A 19,175-nucleotide genomic window follows, 5' to 3' on the forward strand; every position below is an offset into this window, starting at 1 on the left:
AGAACATCAAGCACATCCTCTTCTTCCTTACTCGGCAAGTGATAACAGAGGGAGAATAAATGAAACACGGAAACAATGAAGAAAGTAACTCCTACTTTTATTGAAACCAGGAACATATAACTTCAGATGTTGCTCTGAGGACCTTCTGAAAGTAGGGCATTCAAAAGGATCTTGAAATCAGTACCACTGCCTGTCAGCCTGAAAAGGAAAGGGAAACAGTGTTGCCTTCTTTGAAGCATTGGAGTTCTTTTTACATTCAAGCAAACACGTTTTTCAAAAGGCTGCCTGACATGAGTTTCAACTACCGTATATATATATCCAGCTTCAGTTTCATCATGAAAATAAACTGAGGACTTTTCATTTATTTGTAAGACTTGATATTAAGGGCCAGATGTAGGAAGGCAAATACCGGTCGGTAACGGCTGATTTCGGCCGTTACCGACCGGTATTTGGAGTTTGGGATGTAGGGGCATGTTAAAATACAGGTTCAGTAATTTTACCGAATCGGTAATTTTACCGATTCGGTAAAATACAGAATCGGTAGAATTACCGAATCTGTATTTTGACATGTAGGTAGCACTGTACAGTGCTACAGGTGTTTAAGAATACATTATTAACCACCAACTAGAAGCTGGTGGTAAATAATGAAAACCCTTTAAAAACATTTTTTTTGCTTTTAAAACTGTGGCATGTTGCAGACATACATGCCCTAAGGGCATGTATGTGTGCAACATGTGCACCCATGCACAAATGAGGGGTGCAACAGGGTGTCAAATTGACACCCTGCCACCCTTCTATGTTTCCCCCAATTACCGAATCAGTATTTACGATTCGGTAATTGACAGTCATTCCTATGGGCCTCCAGGCCCATATGAATGAATGGCAATTACCGAATCGGTAAATACTGATTCGGTAATTAAATTAAATCGGTAAAATTACCTACATCCCGATTGCCAGTTTTTAAATACCGAATCGGTATGATTCAGTATTTAAGAATCGGTAATCCGGGATTGCTTACATCTGGCCAATAATGTTTTAGGCACAGCTGGTCATGGCAGCACACTAATCACAAATACATCCATAAAGGGATGTCTGCTGAAAATGGGTCATGTTTGAGGTGATATCACTTGATTCTTTCACTTGGTTGACCGGAAAGAGGTGGTGTTGATGGTTGTTTCTCTGTTGGAGTTCTGTATTGGAGTCTCAGGCCTGGCGTCAAACACATGGCAGTGCCAGCATTTGTTTGGAGCTCCCAATAAACATGCGTTGCTACAGGAGGATTCTTGCGGACTTCAAGCTTTGCTGGCCATCATTCACTCCAGTAGACCAAAAAGCCATAATTAATTTTGGTATTTTGTGGTTAGGTAAGATAGGCATCAGACAAGGGAAGCAAAAGCTTGCTTTTTGTTCCTGGCGTTTCATGTACGACAGCCCTGGTCATGGATGCGAACTGTCGGTCCCAGAAGAAGTCCGAGATTATCTGTATCAGCAGATAGGGAAGTGTCATGGGACCGAGTAGCATGAAGCATTGGTCAAAGGTGAGGATGGTGTATTTGGAGTGATGGTGGAAGTTTGTTTTGCAAGCCAGATTAGCCTGAGAAGGGGCTATCCGCTTCAGCTCTAGAGACCTGCCAGTTGTAAAGTCTATACATTCTTCTCGCAAACCAGCCCATTTCTGCATGGGCAGTTTTTCTATTAAAAATAAGGTGACATATGCAGTCAGAAAGGAATATGATGTGCTTAAAAACAGAGGCGCATCACAGTAGAAATGTTGTCAGTTTGTTTTCAGACGTTTGCTTCTCCTCAGCAATTTGGTTCCAATCTGCTTCCTCTGGTGCCTTGTGAGAATCTGGCCTACTCTGGAGCTTTTAGTATAATCTTGGTCATTCTTGCTAGAATCTGCTTCAACTTGCTCAGGGGTTGGACACTGATGTACATGATGACAGGCTGTTCCTGCTGATGTCTTCCCATTGTCTTGCCCAATGACTGCTCTGACTGTGCCAGGTTTGAAGACCTCAGGATACTGCCATTGGCACGTCATTCCCACTGTGAGTCCAGCCTTGTTGACTGAGGTATAGGTGGTCGAAGGTGCCGTGGGTATTAATGACCAATGTTGATCTGTAGAGGGTTGAAGCTTTCCTGGTGCCACTGAGTAAAACTGGGCCACGTTTCCATCATCATTCTCCTCCTCTTCTCCACTTCCAAGATCTGAAGACGAACAATGAACAGGTTCGGCCTCCTGAAAACTGGAATTGTCCAGTGTGGGGATAAAATTTATGCTTTCTTGTAATTGTAGATTCTCTTTTGCCTTTGGAGCAGCATGATCAATGGAAAGACTATCTCTGTCTATTTCCTGGTAGCATACAATCATACTATTAATGCAATCAGACGAGTGTGAATTCTTCTGGTGTATCAGACATCCAAACCGATCTGGAAGCATCTCTGTGGCTTTCGGAAGGTTTGTTCTCCCATTATGTGCAGTCTGAACACAACACAATTCACTGCTTTTATCCTCTTGGGAGGCAGTATGTTGGAATTGTGCCTCTTGGTGCCTTGCAAGGATTGGTTGTTTTTGATTCATAAAAGTGGTTTCCTCTGCCTTACTTAATATGTGGGAGTATGACGACTGGATTGAGCTTTTTACTTGCGTCTGCGATTTCAGTGTGCTCTGGGCAGGAGTTTGTTTCACAACACTTATCTCCAAGTTATCTTCAACTGGGTTTGGATGTACTGGGCAAGGTGTATTGTTTTTATAATAATCAAGAAGAGGACAACAATCTATGCAATTTATGGGTCTATGAATGCATGTATCATGTTGGTCTTTGGTTGAAACAAAGGCAGCTGGTTGTTCTTTGCAATTTCCTCTCTTGTCCTTTGCCTTTTGGCCTTCCTGTTGGGTACTGCTCTGCAAGGATATGTGCACCAAAGAGTTGTGTGTGTCCATCCCCTGAGGCTCAAATTGCTTAGACTGACCTCTGTGTGAGTCAGAAATTAATGTTTTTGTCGTTATACGTTTGATGATGTGCTCATGGCTTCTGTTGGAGCTTGCCTCATTGAGATCGGGAGCAGTGGATTGCATGGGATACTGATTGTTGTTTCTGCTGCTTTTCTGCTTCAATTGTTGTGTACTAGAATTGTCTATTTCATTGTTGGCAGACAATATTTGAAAGTTACTGCAGGTATTCAAACTCAGGGTACAGTGTTGAAAAGAATTGGGGCTGCCATCTTCTTCATCACATAAACCCAACGAGTCATGCGTAGCACTTTTGCCCTCCAGCTTATCAGTGGTCTCGGGATAATAGATAGCTTCTTGACTTGCGCCACCTGGTATCAACCAGGTATTTATTGGCATTGCTTTGGATTCACATCTTTGAAATGCATTGTCACACATTTCCTCATGCAATACTGAAGCTTCATTGACTGAGTTCTGCTTGAGTTTAGGGGTGATGGTTGGATGCTGCTTCCGGTTTTCTTCTTGGTTACAATAGCCAATGGCATCTAAAGTCACTAGGCTTTCAGAATCCACCTGATATGAAAACCCAATGCCTAGGCGGTGTTGGTGGTCATCCCTGCAGTTTTGATTGGTGCATGCCTTCACAGTGGAACTTTGCAAATTGAATTTCATATTGCCAGAATCAGAATCCCTTAGACTATCAACTCTACCATTGCAGTCAGGGGGAGTCTTAGGCACAGAAGGTGCTGAAGCCACTTGAACTGAAATTTTTAGTTGATTGGATTTAAATGTTTCTTGTTTAATGCATTCCTTAGTGGTAGTATCTATATGGAATTGTGAACCCTTGGATACAAGGTTGCACCCTTGATATTCCTGATTTCTTTGTTGGTTGTTGATTACAGTGCGGCCTGTAGCCACATTACATACCCTACCAGATTTAACTTTGAGCTCAGTTGGTCGATTTAGGTTATCAGCATTTTTGTTCGTTCCAGAGGTAGGAGTGGAGTCCTCCCAGCATTCCAAGTTACCACACTGATCCCATTTTGACAGCTGATGTTCTTGGGTTTTATCTTCCCCACTCCAGTTGACTGGCTGTCCATCTCTTTGGGTTTCAGTCCCAAATTGTTTTTCTCCAAACTCTGGGGTATCATTCAGGCCGGAGACTGAGGATAATGCTCCAAGGCATGCAAATTCTCTTTCTGTTAAAGATTCCAAGCTGTCTTCCCTGCATAGAATCTTCCCGTCTGTTCCCTCACAGTAAACCAGAGATGCAACACATGCTTTAGCTGCAGCACAGTCCTCTTGTTTGTGGCCATTCCCTCCTTGCTTGATACTTTGTGTCAGATTAGCAGTATTGTCAGAGCTGGCCTCTGATTCACATTTGTCCTGGCTTAAATGGGGAATTTGGGTTCTCTCTGCGCTGCACCTTTTCCCAGGAATTACCAAGGAACAGCAATGCTTTGACTGGCAGGAACTAGTTCCTGTTCCCAGAACTGCACATCTGGAAGGTGAGCTCTCTCCAGAGTAAGTGACTACCACCTTGATGTTCTTAATCTGATGACTGCCACTTCCTGGCTTATCAAAGTAACTAGGAGAGGGAACTTCATGGCAAGTTAAATCTACCTTAGGATCACTCTGGATATCCAGTTCCTGATCGCTTCCACTCTCTGGAGAAGTTGATTTAGGACACTTGACTACTATTTTTTCATCACTGCTTTTGGCACATAGGTCCTCACTGTTTCTCTTGTGGGTTGCTCTGACACTGAATTTAGGGAAGAAGCTGGGTTCTTTCAGCAGCTGACTTGTGTTGACTGTGCTACATTGTTTGGGGGATTCTGGTAACAATGGTGCCAAACCTAACTGTGCAGCAAAGGAACCCACTTTGAATTTTTCACTTCCAGGACTTCTGTTATTTTCTGAAGCCAGAGATTCTGAACCTAACTTCCTGCAAGTAGACCGGGGTAGATCAACAGGCTTGCCTTTAGGAATATTAGGAGAGTGGGCACAAAAGAGTTTTACTTCTTTCTGGGACTTTGTGTTCTTTAGTTGAAGGTGACTCGGAACCACCAAAGTGTGTATAGCTTCACATGCATTGGTTTTGCGTTGTTGAGTTCTACTCTTGCTCAGACTTGTTATTTGCAAGGGAGCAACATGCCTGACCAAATTCTTTTCTGAAGGCAAATGCATGACTGAAATAGCCTCCTGGCCTCTAACCAAACCTACCTCTCTTAAAGGGTCAATGCATATTCCTTGTGCTTCATCTTGCATGCGATTCCAGGGTTCTAAAGAGCTTTTACTACAGGGAATCAGTGTCTCTCTCTGGTCCTCATGTTCTGAGGTCTGTGTGTGCAGCCAGTGGTCAGTTATGGTCACACCTATCTTTGGTTTCCCAATTCCATACAGGGTAGTCTTCAAGTTGCCTTCACTGATGGGAGAGCCAAGGACATATTGACCTTTTGATGATCGGCTTTCCCAACTGCATTTGTCTCTCTGGCTTTCAACTTGGCACTTCTTTTCTATAAAAGATCCCTCGTCTGTGTATGTGTCTGTTCTGGAGTGAGGACCACCCTTCCCAAAAAGAGTTTCCTGATAGGATCGCTGAGCGGAAGCCTTTGAGCTGGAATGCATCATCCTGGAATTATTCCCAGATGCAAGAGTGGTCTTGTTCAGTGCTTCGTTACAAGGAGAGTTCTCTGGTGTGCTCAGTCTGAGTGATGTAATGCTGTTGTTGGCATCTGCTTTAGGAGTCTCATCTTCCTCATCAGATTGTGATGGGGTAGAGCCGGACTGAGTGCTGCAGTTGGAGTCATTCAGGGTTTCTATAGATAAAAGTCGCTTTTGCACCAGCTGAAAAAAAACAGATTTAAAAAGTCAAATCCCTTAAAACTTTTTTCTCAATATACACACAAGCTGTTACAATGCATCACCAGCCCCCCCATTCTTCATCTACGCCAAAATCCTGCTACATTCCGAAATCAGAAGCTAAAGGGCTACTGGCCTTGTCTAAAGCCTTTGTTAACCTTCTAGCCAGTTAAAAATACATAATGAGTGAATTATGAGTAATGTTTTTCAATCGTATCGCTTGCCACCCAACAAGCAATCTAGATTGTGTGAGGATCTTTTGTACAGTCAGAACATTCCTTTGTCTAGATCCTTACATTTAATCAATGATTCTTAATTTTTTACTCACATACACATTTATGTATGATTTCCAGATCTTCCTTAGCATGTCTGGTAGTTTGCAGACAACCTTTTGTAACCTTTCCAGGGGAAATTGCTGGTGCACATAGAAGAGATGTTTTTGCTGTTGGAAAGCCTCTGTGGCGTTCCACTTGGCGACCACACTGTGCCACCACTGAGTAATCTCCAGGAGCTCCTCCCCACAGCTTTAGTTTAGATGCATACAATCAAGAGCCCAAACAATTCTGAACTCAGGCCTGCCTTCGTTTTTGGGTGCATGTTACTGCCATGTTTTATTCTATAGAAACTGTTGGGTAATCCATTGGCCATCTAAGATATAGGTGTAAAAGCAACTCCTATGGTGAAGCCACTGTTAACATATTTGCCAACCTCAACTTTATTTCAATTTCAAGTTTTTTTTTCTTAGAATGGTTTGACGTTTTTTTTATTAAATATACATTTGTAAGAAATAGTGCAGGAAAGAAGTGGGTGTATCATGTTCAGTGTGTGCATTGGGTGTTGTGGAGGGTTTATGCTGTCACAAAAAATAGGGCACCAAGAGCCCATAAAGGTCCAGCATACATGCTCCACTGAAAAACAGTGTTTACGCCCATCCTATGTGGCAGTCTGAGTGTATAACATCGTAACTGTATAATAGTCATTATTCAGAAACGTGTGCATCTGTGCAACCTGTTTATAGAGACAGGTGTGTCTATTCAAAATGTGTAAGGAGTGGGTCTGTGTTTATGAAGTGAGTCCGGAGTGTCATCAGTCAGAATAAAAACCACTTTTCCAATCCAACTTACCCCTTTTAACTCTTGAATTGCTCTGAACCAACCTTGGGACACTCATACAAATCCTCACTGGATTTGTGACGTAAATCGGGTTCAGATATGCCAAATGGAGCCAAAGTTATTAACAATACCAACATTGAATTATAGATGAAGCAATGCACTGCCCTTGCATACATACCTGAATACATGCATTTTGTGCAATAAAAATACCCACACGTAATTTGTATTTTACATGTATGGGTACTTTTATTGCATGATGTGCGTGTGATCAAATAACATTCCTGTGTCATACAAATCAGACTTATAAGGAAAAAGAAATGGTTACATTTGCAAGGTTCCAATATGCTTCTGTAACAAAGTGTTGATATGAGAAGCTGCACAGGAATTCAATTCTCCCCTCTCCACAGAGAATAACTGTAGGAGATGGTATACAATGATGTGAGAATTTGGGAAGGAAAGATACAAGGGCTGATTGCAGAGGGTACATACCAAAGTGCCACTTAAATACCAATGAATTGTATAAGGTATGTAGGGATACTTCAATCAATCAGGATTCATAAAGTGTGACAAATCAGCTGTTAGGTTATCCAGGCGCTTGCAGGTCCCAAAGGCGTATTCAAACAGACAGGTGTTGAGGGCCATTCGGAATTCCCGAATCCAGGTGATGGTTCGGAGGTGCGTGGGGGTTGCTAGAAGCAAAGTGACCTTCCATGTCAAGAACTTTAGATCAGCTTTGTGAGTTGGTTCGAACGGGTGCTTCATCAGCTGTGAGAGGACAGTTTTAAGCTCCCATTCCGGTGGTGAAGGATAAGCCCGGAAAAGACCTCTCATGAACTATTTTATTAGCGATGAAGAGCATAGCGATGGAGTGTTAGCCACCTTCCTGTGCCTAGATAAAGCCGCTAAGTGGACCTTTATTGATGAGAAAGAAAGACCAGAGCGAGCCAAATGCAACAAATAAGGCAGTATTTTTTCCGCTTGAGCTTCAATAGGGTGTAAAGAGTTTGTAGCACACCTAGCGCAGAAATTCTTCCATTTGAGACGATAAGTGTTTAATGTGCTCTGGGCTCGTGCTTTCTTCAAAATGTCTCAGCAATCTTGAGGAATTTGGAGATGTTGAAATTCTAAGAAGTTAGGAGCCATGCGTGCAATTTCAGCGATTGAGGGTCTGGGTGGGGAGGAGCCAATTTTTCAACTTTGGCTCCCACCTTTTGGAACTCCCTCCCCGACCACCTACGATTTGCTACACACTATTCCTCCTTTCGCAAAGATTTAAAAACTTTATTGTTAAAACAGGCCTTTTCCTTGTAATCTTGTCCCTACTTTCTCTGCGCCAGGCTCTCTCTGCCCTGAGTTGCTGGACCTACCCCTATAGCGCCAAGAAACCGTAGGGTGAACGCTGCGCTTTACAAATGTTTTAAATTCAAATTCAAGTATCAGACCCTCATTGCGTGACAGTAGTGTTGGAGTTATCAGAAGTTTGATCGGAGGCTGCTGCGATAGTAACATGAGATCCTGAAACCAAAATTGACGAGGGCATATGGGAGAAATTAGAAGAAGACGGCAGCTCTCCAACTTCATCTTGCATAACACTCGTGGAATCAACGGGATCGGAGGAAAGGCGTAAGCATAGATCCCTGACCATCGCATGGACAGGGCTTTCCCCCTTGATCCCTGTTGAGGGTATCTGCTGGCGTAATACCGGAATTTCTTGTTCTGATGGGTTGCAACTAGATCCAACATTGGCTTGCCCCAAGTCTGAAACACCTTGTTCAGTTGATTGTTGTCCAGCTCCCACTCGTGGCAATCCGACGAGAACCTGCTTAGTTTGTCCGCTAGGGTATTGTGTAGGCCCCTGACGTGTTCTGCCTTGAGAGTTATGTTGTGTATTGTCATCCATTCCCATAACTCTTGGGCCTCTTTGGACAGTGTAGCTGACCTTGTCCCTCCTTGCTTGTTTACATAAAACATGCTGGTGGTATTGTCCGTTCGGCCCAGGACTGAGAAACCTGCTATTCTGGGAAGGAACACTTGTAGAGAAAGAAAAATTGCTCTCAACTCTAGACTGTTGATGTGGCATTGTCTGTGTTTTTGAAACCATTTGCCTTGCACCTGTAAGTCTTGGAGATTACCTCCCCAGCCCTCCATGGACGCATTGTCGTCAGAATGAAATCTGGAGGAGTTTGCAAGAATGTGAGTCCTTGTTTTAGATTGTGTAGTTGTGTCCACCATTGAAGAGCCTCTACCATTCGTGGGGTGACTGGGATGGTGTCCTCGAAAGAGCCCGTCACTTGCTGCCATTGAAGATGTAATGAGATTGGTGGCTGAAAAGCACAACCCCAGAAGAGACGCGAATAGCAGAACTGAAAGTGACCTTCTTCTTGATAGCTTTATGGCCAATGCTTGTAGTCGGAGTTGTCGCTCTTGAGACAAGAATGCCTTGCATTGTATTGTGTCCAGACAAGCTCCTAGGAACAGTAGGTTCTTTCTTGGAGTCAATTGAGATTTGCTTCTGTTGATCGTGAGGCCTAGAGATGGAAAGAGAGTGCGGCATACTGCAACGTCATTCCCTACTTTGACGTTTGACGGACCTTTGACTAGCCAATCGTCCAAGTACGGGAAGACCTGGACCGCTGATGAGCGAAGTGCTGCCGCCACCGGAGCCAGGCACTTTGTAAAAATCCTTGGAGCCGACTTGAGGCCAAATGGAAGTACTTTGAACTGGTAATGGGCGCCAGCCACAGTAAAACTGAGATATTTTCGATGTTTTGGGTGGATTGGGATGTGGAAGTATGCATCTTCCATGTCCAAGGAAGCCATATAATCTCCCTCTTTGAGGCAACTTAAAATGTCCGAAAGAGTGACCATTCGGAAACCCTGCTTCTTGAGATATTTGTTGAGATTGCGCAGGTCTAGGATCGGTCGCCATTCCCCGGACTTCTTTTTTATGAGGAAAAAACTGGAATAGAAACCTGCCCGTCTCTGATGGATTGGAACTTTCTCTATAGAGTTCTTGAGAAGCATTGCATGAACTTCCTTGAACAATATGTGAAGACGAGGGGTAGAGGGACCCCTGGGCGGAGTTTTTGGAGGTTTGGTGATAAACTCCAGGGTGCGACCATGCTGGACTAGGTCCAATACCCATTGATCGGTAGTGATGTGTTGCCACTGTTGTTGGAAGGCAGATATCTTCGCGCCCACAGGGAGGGAGGGAATTGAGGTTGGCGCCCAACTGACCTCACTGTTTTTTGTGAGTGTCTCACCCTTGATTGTTTGTGCGCTTTCTTTGTCCTTGGCGAGAGAAACCAGTTGATCCAGACTGGCGATAAGAGGATTGATAGTTTTGACCATATTGAGGCTGGTATTGTCTACCTTGTTGATAGTAACTTCCTCAGTGAACCCAGTGATCTTGCAGTATCAGTGACCGTTTTGATTGCTTAGAGAGCTTCATTGATATGCTTCCCAAACAGGGACTCTCCGTCGTATGCCATGTCCAGTATTTTTAATTGGACCTCGGGCCTAAAGGTAGTGGCCTTTAGCCAGCCCTGACGTCTCAAAACAGCAGCTCCTGCCAGCTGTCTAAAATTCGTGTTCGCAATGTCTAATGAGCTGTCAATAGTTTCCGCAGCTGCGTGCTCTCCTTCCATTAGGATCTTGCGAGCCTCTTGTTTTTTGTCCTCCGGAATCAGATTTATGAGCCCAGCCATTTCGGACCACATTTGACGATCATAGCGCCCTATAATCGCCAAGGAATTTGCCACTCTGATGGATGCAGCAGCCATAGTGGAGAATTTTTTACCAATAAGATCCAAACGCCGCCCCTCCTTATCTGGTGGTGTAGTAATAGGAGTGGCTGGGTTCTTCGACCTTTGGTGTGCGGCCTGTGAAATGACCGAATCCGGCCGCGGATGACCAATGAGGCATGAAGGACTACTGAGTGGAGCACGATATTTCTTATCAATTTGTGGTAACACAGCAGGCACAGAAGCGGGATTTTTCATCACCTTGATGCCCTCTTGCCAGATATAATCTATAATAGGAATGGCTCTGGACACGTTCCTAGTTTCCTCTTTAAAATCATGAAGAAAACAGTCTGTTTGCTCCACCGTCACCGGGAGCTGAAATCTATTTGCTGCGCGCTGCATAAGATTATGGAATCCACCTACATCTTCAGGTGGCGAGTCTGAAGGTTGTGGAGTTGGGGGAGACAGCATGGGGATAACGTAGTCATCCCACGGATCCGATGGAGGCCTGTTAGGTAACTCTCCTTCCTCTACTTCTTCATCCGAAAAAGTGTCCGGGGTCTGTGTAGGCAAATCAGGTTGCGGAGCTTCTATGACCGGATTAGGTATATAATGCCCCCACAAGGGATAGTAACTGTTCTCATTTCAAGTCCCTATCTCTGTTTTTATTATCATACAAGTCAAAGCAACATGTTTCATTCGATATCCTGTTATTGGGAGATTTTAACGTTCACCCATGTGGCTGGGGTTGTTTGTCCATGGAGGTATTGGGCCCTCCGCGAGCTGTTAGTACTCACTTTGAGCTCACCGCGCATGGGGCGGACCTAGAAAACCTACTTGCCAATTTAAATTTATATGAGGCTGAAGGGTCCTGGGGTGAAGTGAGGGCACCGACTTTCGTAGGCAGGGATGCCAGTAAAATCATCGATTACATTTTTACTACTCCCGGCCTAACCAACATGGCGGTAGTCTATGAAGTTTGCACTTCCCCTTTTAGCGACCACAATCCTGTAGTCCTGACCCTGGACATGGGCGACAACACTGCCACCCAGGTTGAGCGTCTGGGCGGCGGTGGAGACGCCCTCGTCCCTAGGGATCAGGGCCGCAGATTAAATTGGGCAAAGGTTGTCCCGGAGAACTTCATGGACAACCTTCTACAGAACAGACAAGCTGACATTAAAACCTGCACGGAGAGCACAAGTGAGGGAACAGCCATCATTACTTCCTTCACCGCCATATGCACACAAATTAGCCATGACCTGACAACCACAAAGAATCAAGCGGTTTCATCTAGCCCTAGATGGTTCGACAGGGAGTGCTCAAAAAACACAATGCTCTGCTCCAGGCTCTTAAACATCAGCCCAGAGATAGGGAGTTGGTGGGTCGGCTCAGAAAAGAATATAGGCAGGCTACCGAGACACGCAAAAAAACAATAAAAAGCGAGGCCTGGGACAGTTTAACATCGGTCAGCGTACTGAGAGACAGTTCCCAATTTTGGATGATCTTAAATCACCCTTATTTTGCCTCCTCTAACAACACTGTGTTGGACTGCGTGATACCAGAGGATGCCTGGGTGAACCATTTCAGTAAAATTTACAACAGTGCAGATCTTCCAGCCACACCCCATCCCCATCAGCCCCCTACTGAACCTCCTCTTTTGTCCTTTTCCGAATTTGAGGTTATCAGGGCAATTGAAGAAATGACCAAACATAAGGCACCGGGCCCAGACGGAGTCCCTGCAGACCTATATAGCTCGCAGTCATTATTCTGGGCCAAAATCCTTACTAATGTTTTTAATTCAACTGTCATCGTGGGGTTCCCAAAAACCTGGTCCACCTCAACCATCATCCCTATATTTAAGAAGGGCTCTAGATCGGACCCAGCATGCTACAGGCCGATTTCGCTAATCGACTCTGCCGTAAAGATTCTTGGCAGAGTCATTCTACACAGATTAGGCGACATTATTAAGGAGAAGGGGGTGCTCTCTGACCTGCAATACGGTTTCAGGGAGAAAAGAGGTACAATAGAGCAGTGCTTGAACCTCCACATGCTGATCAGTAAATATACAATGGCTAAGGAGGGTCACTTATACTTGGCCTTTATGGACCTTTCCTCGGCCTTTGACTTGGTCAATAGGGCCAAGTTATGGACCATACTGGCTGGTATTGGGATTGATCCCCCTCTAGTAGATTTCCTGGCCGCACTCCACGCAGACCTATCAGCTACTATTAGAACTAACCGGGATGGCAAAACCACCAGACCATTTAGTTCCAGAAGAGGTGTTAGGCAGGGCTGTATCTTAGCCCCACTCCTGTTTACCATTTATATCAACTCCCTAGATAAAGCCCTGGAGGGGTCTACACCCGATATCCCTCATGTGGGGGGGGTCCGCAGTTCCCGTACTTCTCTACGCGGACGATGCAGTGCTTTTAGCTCGCACAGGGGTGGGGTTACAGAGGCTCCTTAACGCATTTGGTCACTTTATGTCCTCGCTAGACCTCTTGGTCAATAACAAAAAATCACATATGCTGGCAGGGAAGCGACCAAGACCAAAAAAGTTGAAATCCTTTAGCTGCTGTGGAGAGGGGATCTCGAGAGTACAAGTGTTTACTTACCTGGGTGTGATATTTGAAGAGAAGGGCTCTTGGACCCCACAGGTGGATGCAAAATCTTTAGCTGTCACCAGATCCACCTCTGCACTTTTGAGTTTTGCCAAGCGTCTTGGGTCTCGACCGATGGAGGCATTATTGAAGGTTTACAAAACCAAATGTTTATCTATAGCCTCCTACGGAGCCCCACTGTGGGGCCACTCAAACTGTGGCAAACTACAAACAGCAGAAAATCACTTTCTCAGGTCTTTGTTGGGCGTTCCACAATCCACACCAGTCCTTTCAATACACACTGAATTAGGGCTGGGTTATCTCACTGACTCGCTCCAACTAGTGCCCCTCGTGTGTTGGACCAAAACTTGGCTGAACAAGGACATCACTCTGAACCACAAAATTCTCAGGGATTGCATGACCTTGGATAACGCCTCAAAAATCCCGTGGCTGGAATACATAAAGGGGGAGATGGGTAGACTCGGCAGACCAAATCTATTCAGCCACCCAAACACTATACTCAAGGGAGACTTGAAATGGATTAAAGAAAACTTTATGAGGAGGGCAGTTCAAACACAGGAGGAGAAAGAATTAATTAAACCAAGAGTAAGAGCTAACTTTCTACTCCTGACTTCGCCCCAAATTGAACCCTATCTAAAAATCGTGAGCAGACCATACCATCGTCACCTGCTTATCAGATTTAGGTTCAATTTAATCCAATACTCCCTGGGTGATTTTCCTGTGTGGGGTGTTCCTGATGAGTCTACCCCGTGTAGCTGTGATAACTTCTCTGAGCAAACCCTCATGCATCTCATTATGTTTTGTAGCCACTACAAAGTGAGCAGATCGAGGTTCTTGGCACCCATTTTAAGAGATGCAGGTTTTGTCCAGGTACGGCCTGCTTTACTTTATCTTCAGTTATTAGGTAGTACCAGGACAATTCTCGGGGTTGCTAGCTTCTTGGTCGCTGCTATGCGTACAAGGACCAGGATGCTATCCCCGAGACAATTGGAAGGGTGATTTTAGCACCCTGTTTTCCTGCTATTGATCTTTTAACCATTTTTAACTTTTTAACTTTTTGCACTGTGTAAGATTTATACTAACATGAACCATCATATGTATGTACGGGAAACATCCTTTACAATGCAGTGTTTACACCGCGCGACCTTTATGATGCAGCCTTTACAACGCAAGTAGTTACCACGACTTGCGCTGGAGGGCGCTCTTGCTTAAGGAATAGTTTGATTTTCTTTTCCAACACCTTCCCTGCTGTTAAGTGGGAAGGAGTTGGAATAGAAAATTAAATTAATCCACAATCCAGCGCCCTCCAACGCAAGTCGTTGTAACGACTTGCGTTGTAATGCCTGCGTCGTAAAGTACCGCGATCAAAATGATTGCGTTGTACTGACGTACATCCGTATGTACAGTGGACACCTTGACAGATTTGAACCCCTGATTGCTTGCTTTTTTAACTTCCATGAATTTTACTAAATTGTTTTGCTTTTGTAACTCTAACGAATCTTATCAAATTGTAATTAACTTTTAAATATATGCTGTTTTGTCGCTTTTATGATTTTAAATGTAATCGAATAAAGCTTGTTTTGACTTGACTTGACTTGACCGGATTAGGTGGTGGAACTTGAGGTGGAGGAACCAGGACAGCAGGTTGAGCTGGATGCGGCGGAAAACGTGGTTTATAATCTGCAAGCATAGCCTGCAAATCCTGAATAAGGTTTGGCGGTAAGTGAGTGACCTCTGAAACCTGAGGTCGTCTTTGGTATTCCGTATGATGAGGCACTACAATGTCCTCCTGGTAATAGTATCCTGAATATGTATCGTCTTTGTCTTCATCGTGGCACTTATTAATGAGTTCGGATGGATGGCGAGCCACTCCAAAAGCTCCCTCATTATCGTCATCCTCAAAATCCTCTTCCTCATCATCAGCGTAAGATTCTAGAAGATGAGAGGGCATAAGCAGTGAAATATAAGATCCTTGTTGCCTCTGGTATGATACCAGCTGGAAGGTTTTTGATGTGAGTGGGCTAGAGAAAGCCTGCTTCGTAGTGATAGGCTTAATCGAAGTTGAGTCCATGGATCTAGATGGCACCGATGACAATGGTGAATTTGCTAGCTGTAAAGACACAGTCGTCGACAATAGGACCATCGTCTACGAGGTTGACGACAAAGGAATCGTCGTAGAAGGACTCGACGTCGACGGGGCCGTCGTCGATGGGCTCGATGTCGACGGAGATGCCGTCGGCAGGACGATCGTCGACGGGCTTGACGTCGACTGACTCGTCATCGATGGGCTCCGCTTCTTCGTTGACGCGACGGTCGTCGATGGTACTGTAGATTACTTCGGCGATGGGGGCTTCTTAGTCGACAAAAGCTTCTTCGTCATCGAGGCTGTCGCAGACGAGTCGTCGATGAGGGTTCTTTTCGCCACAATACAGATTCTTGTAGACAAAATAGGAGAAGTGATGGCTGAGGTGGAGATCATAGATGAAGAAGTCGAAGTAGAGATGGTAGTCACAGGTGAGGAGACAGAAGAGCTCTTACTCACTGTTTTCTAAGTAGATTCCATGGTGGCTAAGGCTCCAGAGATATTAGATGGAGATCTCTGTGAAGAGCCTGAAGTGGAGTGGGAGGTTTTAACCTGTTTTCTCCCCTCACTTGAATTATCCTCTTGAGATCTCGCTCTCTTACTGGAGGTAGAGGCTCTGTCTTCATCATCCGTAGAAGAGGATTTTAGCCACAAAAGAAAGTACTCTGGCCTCCCTATCCTTTAAAGTTTTAGAAGGGAAGGTACGGCAGAACTTGCAATTTTTTGCCTCATGTTTTGGATAAAGGCAATAAATGCAGTCCTTATGTTGGTCATCAACATGGACCCTTTTCTTCTCGCATGTTCTACAAGGTCTAAACAAGGCCTTCTTGTCAGACATCCTGAAGCTTTGGTGAAGAAACTGAGTCAAGACTCTGGGAGACTCCCTTCCACACGACGTGCGGTGAAAATCTGGGGAGAACTGGCTCTGCAGAGGTGGTTCTAGAGGGTGCAGTAAGCTGATTGGTTGGAGCAAAGACTTTGGTCTTTTTAGCATAATGAGGTAGATAGGCTACTACAATCTAGGCCTCAGGCCTTCTCATAGGGCCTACTACTGTAATTTACTCTTGGCACTGCTTTTTCATATACCGTGAAACCCCCACCTCAGCGACGGGGGATTATTCAGGCATGTGAATCTATGAAAGATACCCCAAAACTGGATAGCTAAGATATCAAAACAGAGGTCGCATCTATGCCCAGCCAGGCAATGATATGTGTCCTGTGAAATCTTTGAAATGTTATATTTCCAAATTGCCAAGTGATTGAACGTGCTTCTCTGTTCAACCAATGAAACTTACTGTGGAGGCTGCTGCAAGTGCCTCTGTTTGGTATTTCAAGAAGCCTCTTGGGAAAAACACAATTGGAGGACTAATGAAATAAATCAGTAGAAAAGCAGAATTAAGTCGAATTTACACAAACCATTGTCTGCTCACTACAGCTGTGCAATTGCTTGCAGATAATGGTCTTGAAACTCGACAGATTAGGTCAGTCACTGACCACAAAAGTGCAAACTGTGTACAGAATTACTGGAAAGCATCATCTGAAGATCAAAATATTTGGTCCACTGTACTAGCAAAATTAGGTGACAGTACCAAGAAAAATAAACCTAACAAATACATGAATGGGCCAGATATCCTGTGTAGAAATAGAAGACAATCCTTCTTTAAAGATACCAGGGAGCAGCGCACATCACAATATGAAAAACATTTTTTCCATTGTTTTCTCACACTGTAACATCACATTTAATGGCAATGTACAATTTTTAATAACATGAAAGCTTATAAATGAATGCTTACCGTAACAAATTAGTTTTGATGGTTGTCATGCTTTGAACAGTTCCTTCTTTCCCAAACGTATTAGTGTGCATATTTAACTCCAAAATTTGTAACTTGTTATTTTATGATTTAGTACTGTAATTGTAGCACAAGGTGGTGTTAATAGGTAATAAATAATATTTTTGCGCAGACATAGCAGTCTGTTGTTTTTTATTCTCCCTGTCTGTATACATTTTCATACCACTGTTCAAGTTCTTAATGTTCAAGTACGATTGTGAACTGTCCGTTTTTTTTTCCTGTCATGACCTGTTTTTAAAAAAAGTGTGTCTCTGTCTCAACTTCTACTAGTGCTAAATATGAATAATATAATCTTGACCCTTTCACTTTTTTGAAACATTGGTGGCAGCTTCAGATGTAGAGAACAAACCAATCCTACAAAGTACAAGTAGTTTAAGGATTCAAGGGGAGTTAATCTCCCAACTTAAAACGGCCACAGGGCGTGTTTGCACACGTCACCTCAGGCCCTTCCTCCCTTCACCATTGTGCAAACACCCGTTAGCACGTTTTAAGATGTAGTTTTAACCCCCCTACCTTATTATGTACTAGGGTCTTACATAGGAGGTCATGCTAATCACAGGGGTACCCCAACACATAGTGTTCCCTAGTGTATGTTGGTGTTTCACAGTATTCTAAGTGTCTTTTAGCATAGCACTGGCTCTAGGCCTGGTTAGTCACAGTCAGTTACCACCAGTACCAGTCTGAAAAAGTTGTAGGCACAGGATGATTTTGCAACAAGGCCTCTTTCTGCTCCTCTGTTGGTTCTTTCTGCACGTCTTGCTTCTTCCTGCACTTTTCTTCGTCTTTGTGGACTTCTGTTGCTTCTTTTTGCATTTCTTTTGCTTCTTTCTGTGCATTTTGTCTTCTTTCTTCACATGCCCTGCCTCTGTAGGCATAGTTAAAAACTAGCATTTAAAAAACCTTTGAAATTCACTGAAAGAAATTCACTGAAAAAACCATAGGTTTCAGGCACGTTATAGTTAGAAATTAGCATTTAAAAAACCTTAGAAATTCACTGAAAAAAACATAGGTTTTACGCACGTCATAGTTAGAAATTAGCATTTAAAAAACCGTTGAAATTCACTCAAAAAAACAACTTTCAGGAGTGTTATGGTTAGCTGGACATTTTAATCATACAAAACCATGGAAATTTCTCAGTTATAGTTAGTTCTGCTAACTACAACGCACGCCCGCAACACACTGTTGATGATGTCACATATTACATCATTCATGACATTGTCAGTGACATCACTGATGACATCATCCACGTGACAATCTGATACACCTCATCACAAACTAGTATAACCTTTGATCACTCACTGTAAAATACAGAGTACCATATTTGAAACCATTGACACACCAATACCCATTGGTTGGGTATTTGAGTGTTCTGATTGGTTTCTGGGTCTGTGATTCAATCAATGTTGGGGCTAGTGTTAGGATTTCTATTGGAAGTAGGGAGTAGGGTTTCCTGTGTTATTGGTTGTTGGGACTAGGGTGGAACTAGAGCTAGGGTTAGACCTTTAACCCCTTGCCTGCGGGGCTGATTCTCCCGCTCTGCTGGGAGGAGGGGGCGCGCACTGCGACCCTGTGCTCGTGACGAGCATAGCTCGTCATGAGCCACAGTGGTCGTGTGCTCAATACGAGCTGAGCTCATCACGGTCACACCCGTTTCTGTAGAACGCTCAGACAGCAGGGGAATTAGCCCCGCGTGTGAGCGTTCTAACCATTATGACGAGCTCAGCTCGTCATGAGCACATGGGAACCGTAGCTCATGACAAGCTGAGCTCGTCATGAGCATGAAGTTAACTGGAAGTAGCTATTGCGGCTTCTGGTGTGATTGGTTGCCGGACTAGTTGTGGGACTAAGAGTAGGGTTAGGCTTTCTATTGGAAGTAGGGACTAGGGCTTCCTGTGCCATTGGTTACTTGGACTTGAGTTGGGACTACTGGTAGGGCTAGGGCCTCTATTGG

General features: G+C 44.1%; 1 protein-coding gene across 1 annotated transcript in view; it reads right to left on the reverse strand.

Annotated features, from left to right (window-relative positions):
* Positions 1 to 1,021: 1,021 nt before the first annotated feature.
* Positions 1,022 to 19,175, reverse strand: part of NUTM1 (NUT midline carcinoma family member 1) — a 370,663-nt gene continuing 352,509 nt past the window's right edge. The window contains exon 6 of the mRNA XM_086923611.1: positions 1,022 to 5,800. Within this exon, the coding sequence (XP_086779737.1) occupies positions 1,775 to 5,800 (4,026 nt within the window). The 3' untranslated portion in view covers positions 1,022 to 1,774. The remainder of the gene's footprint in view (positions 5,801 to 19,175) is intronic.

The sequence above is a fragment of the Lissotriton vulgaris genome, chromosome 5 (genome assembly GCF_964263255.1).
Source record: "Lissotriton vulgaris chromosome 5, aLisVul1.2, whole genome shotgun sequence".
Classification (NCBI taxonomy): Eukaryota; Metazoa; Chordata; class Amphibia; order Caudata; family Salamandridae; genus Lissotriton; species Lissotriton vulgaris.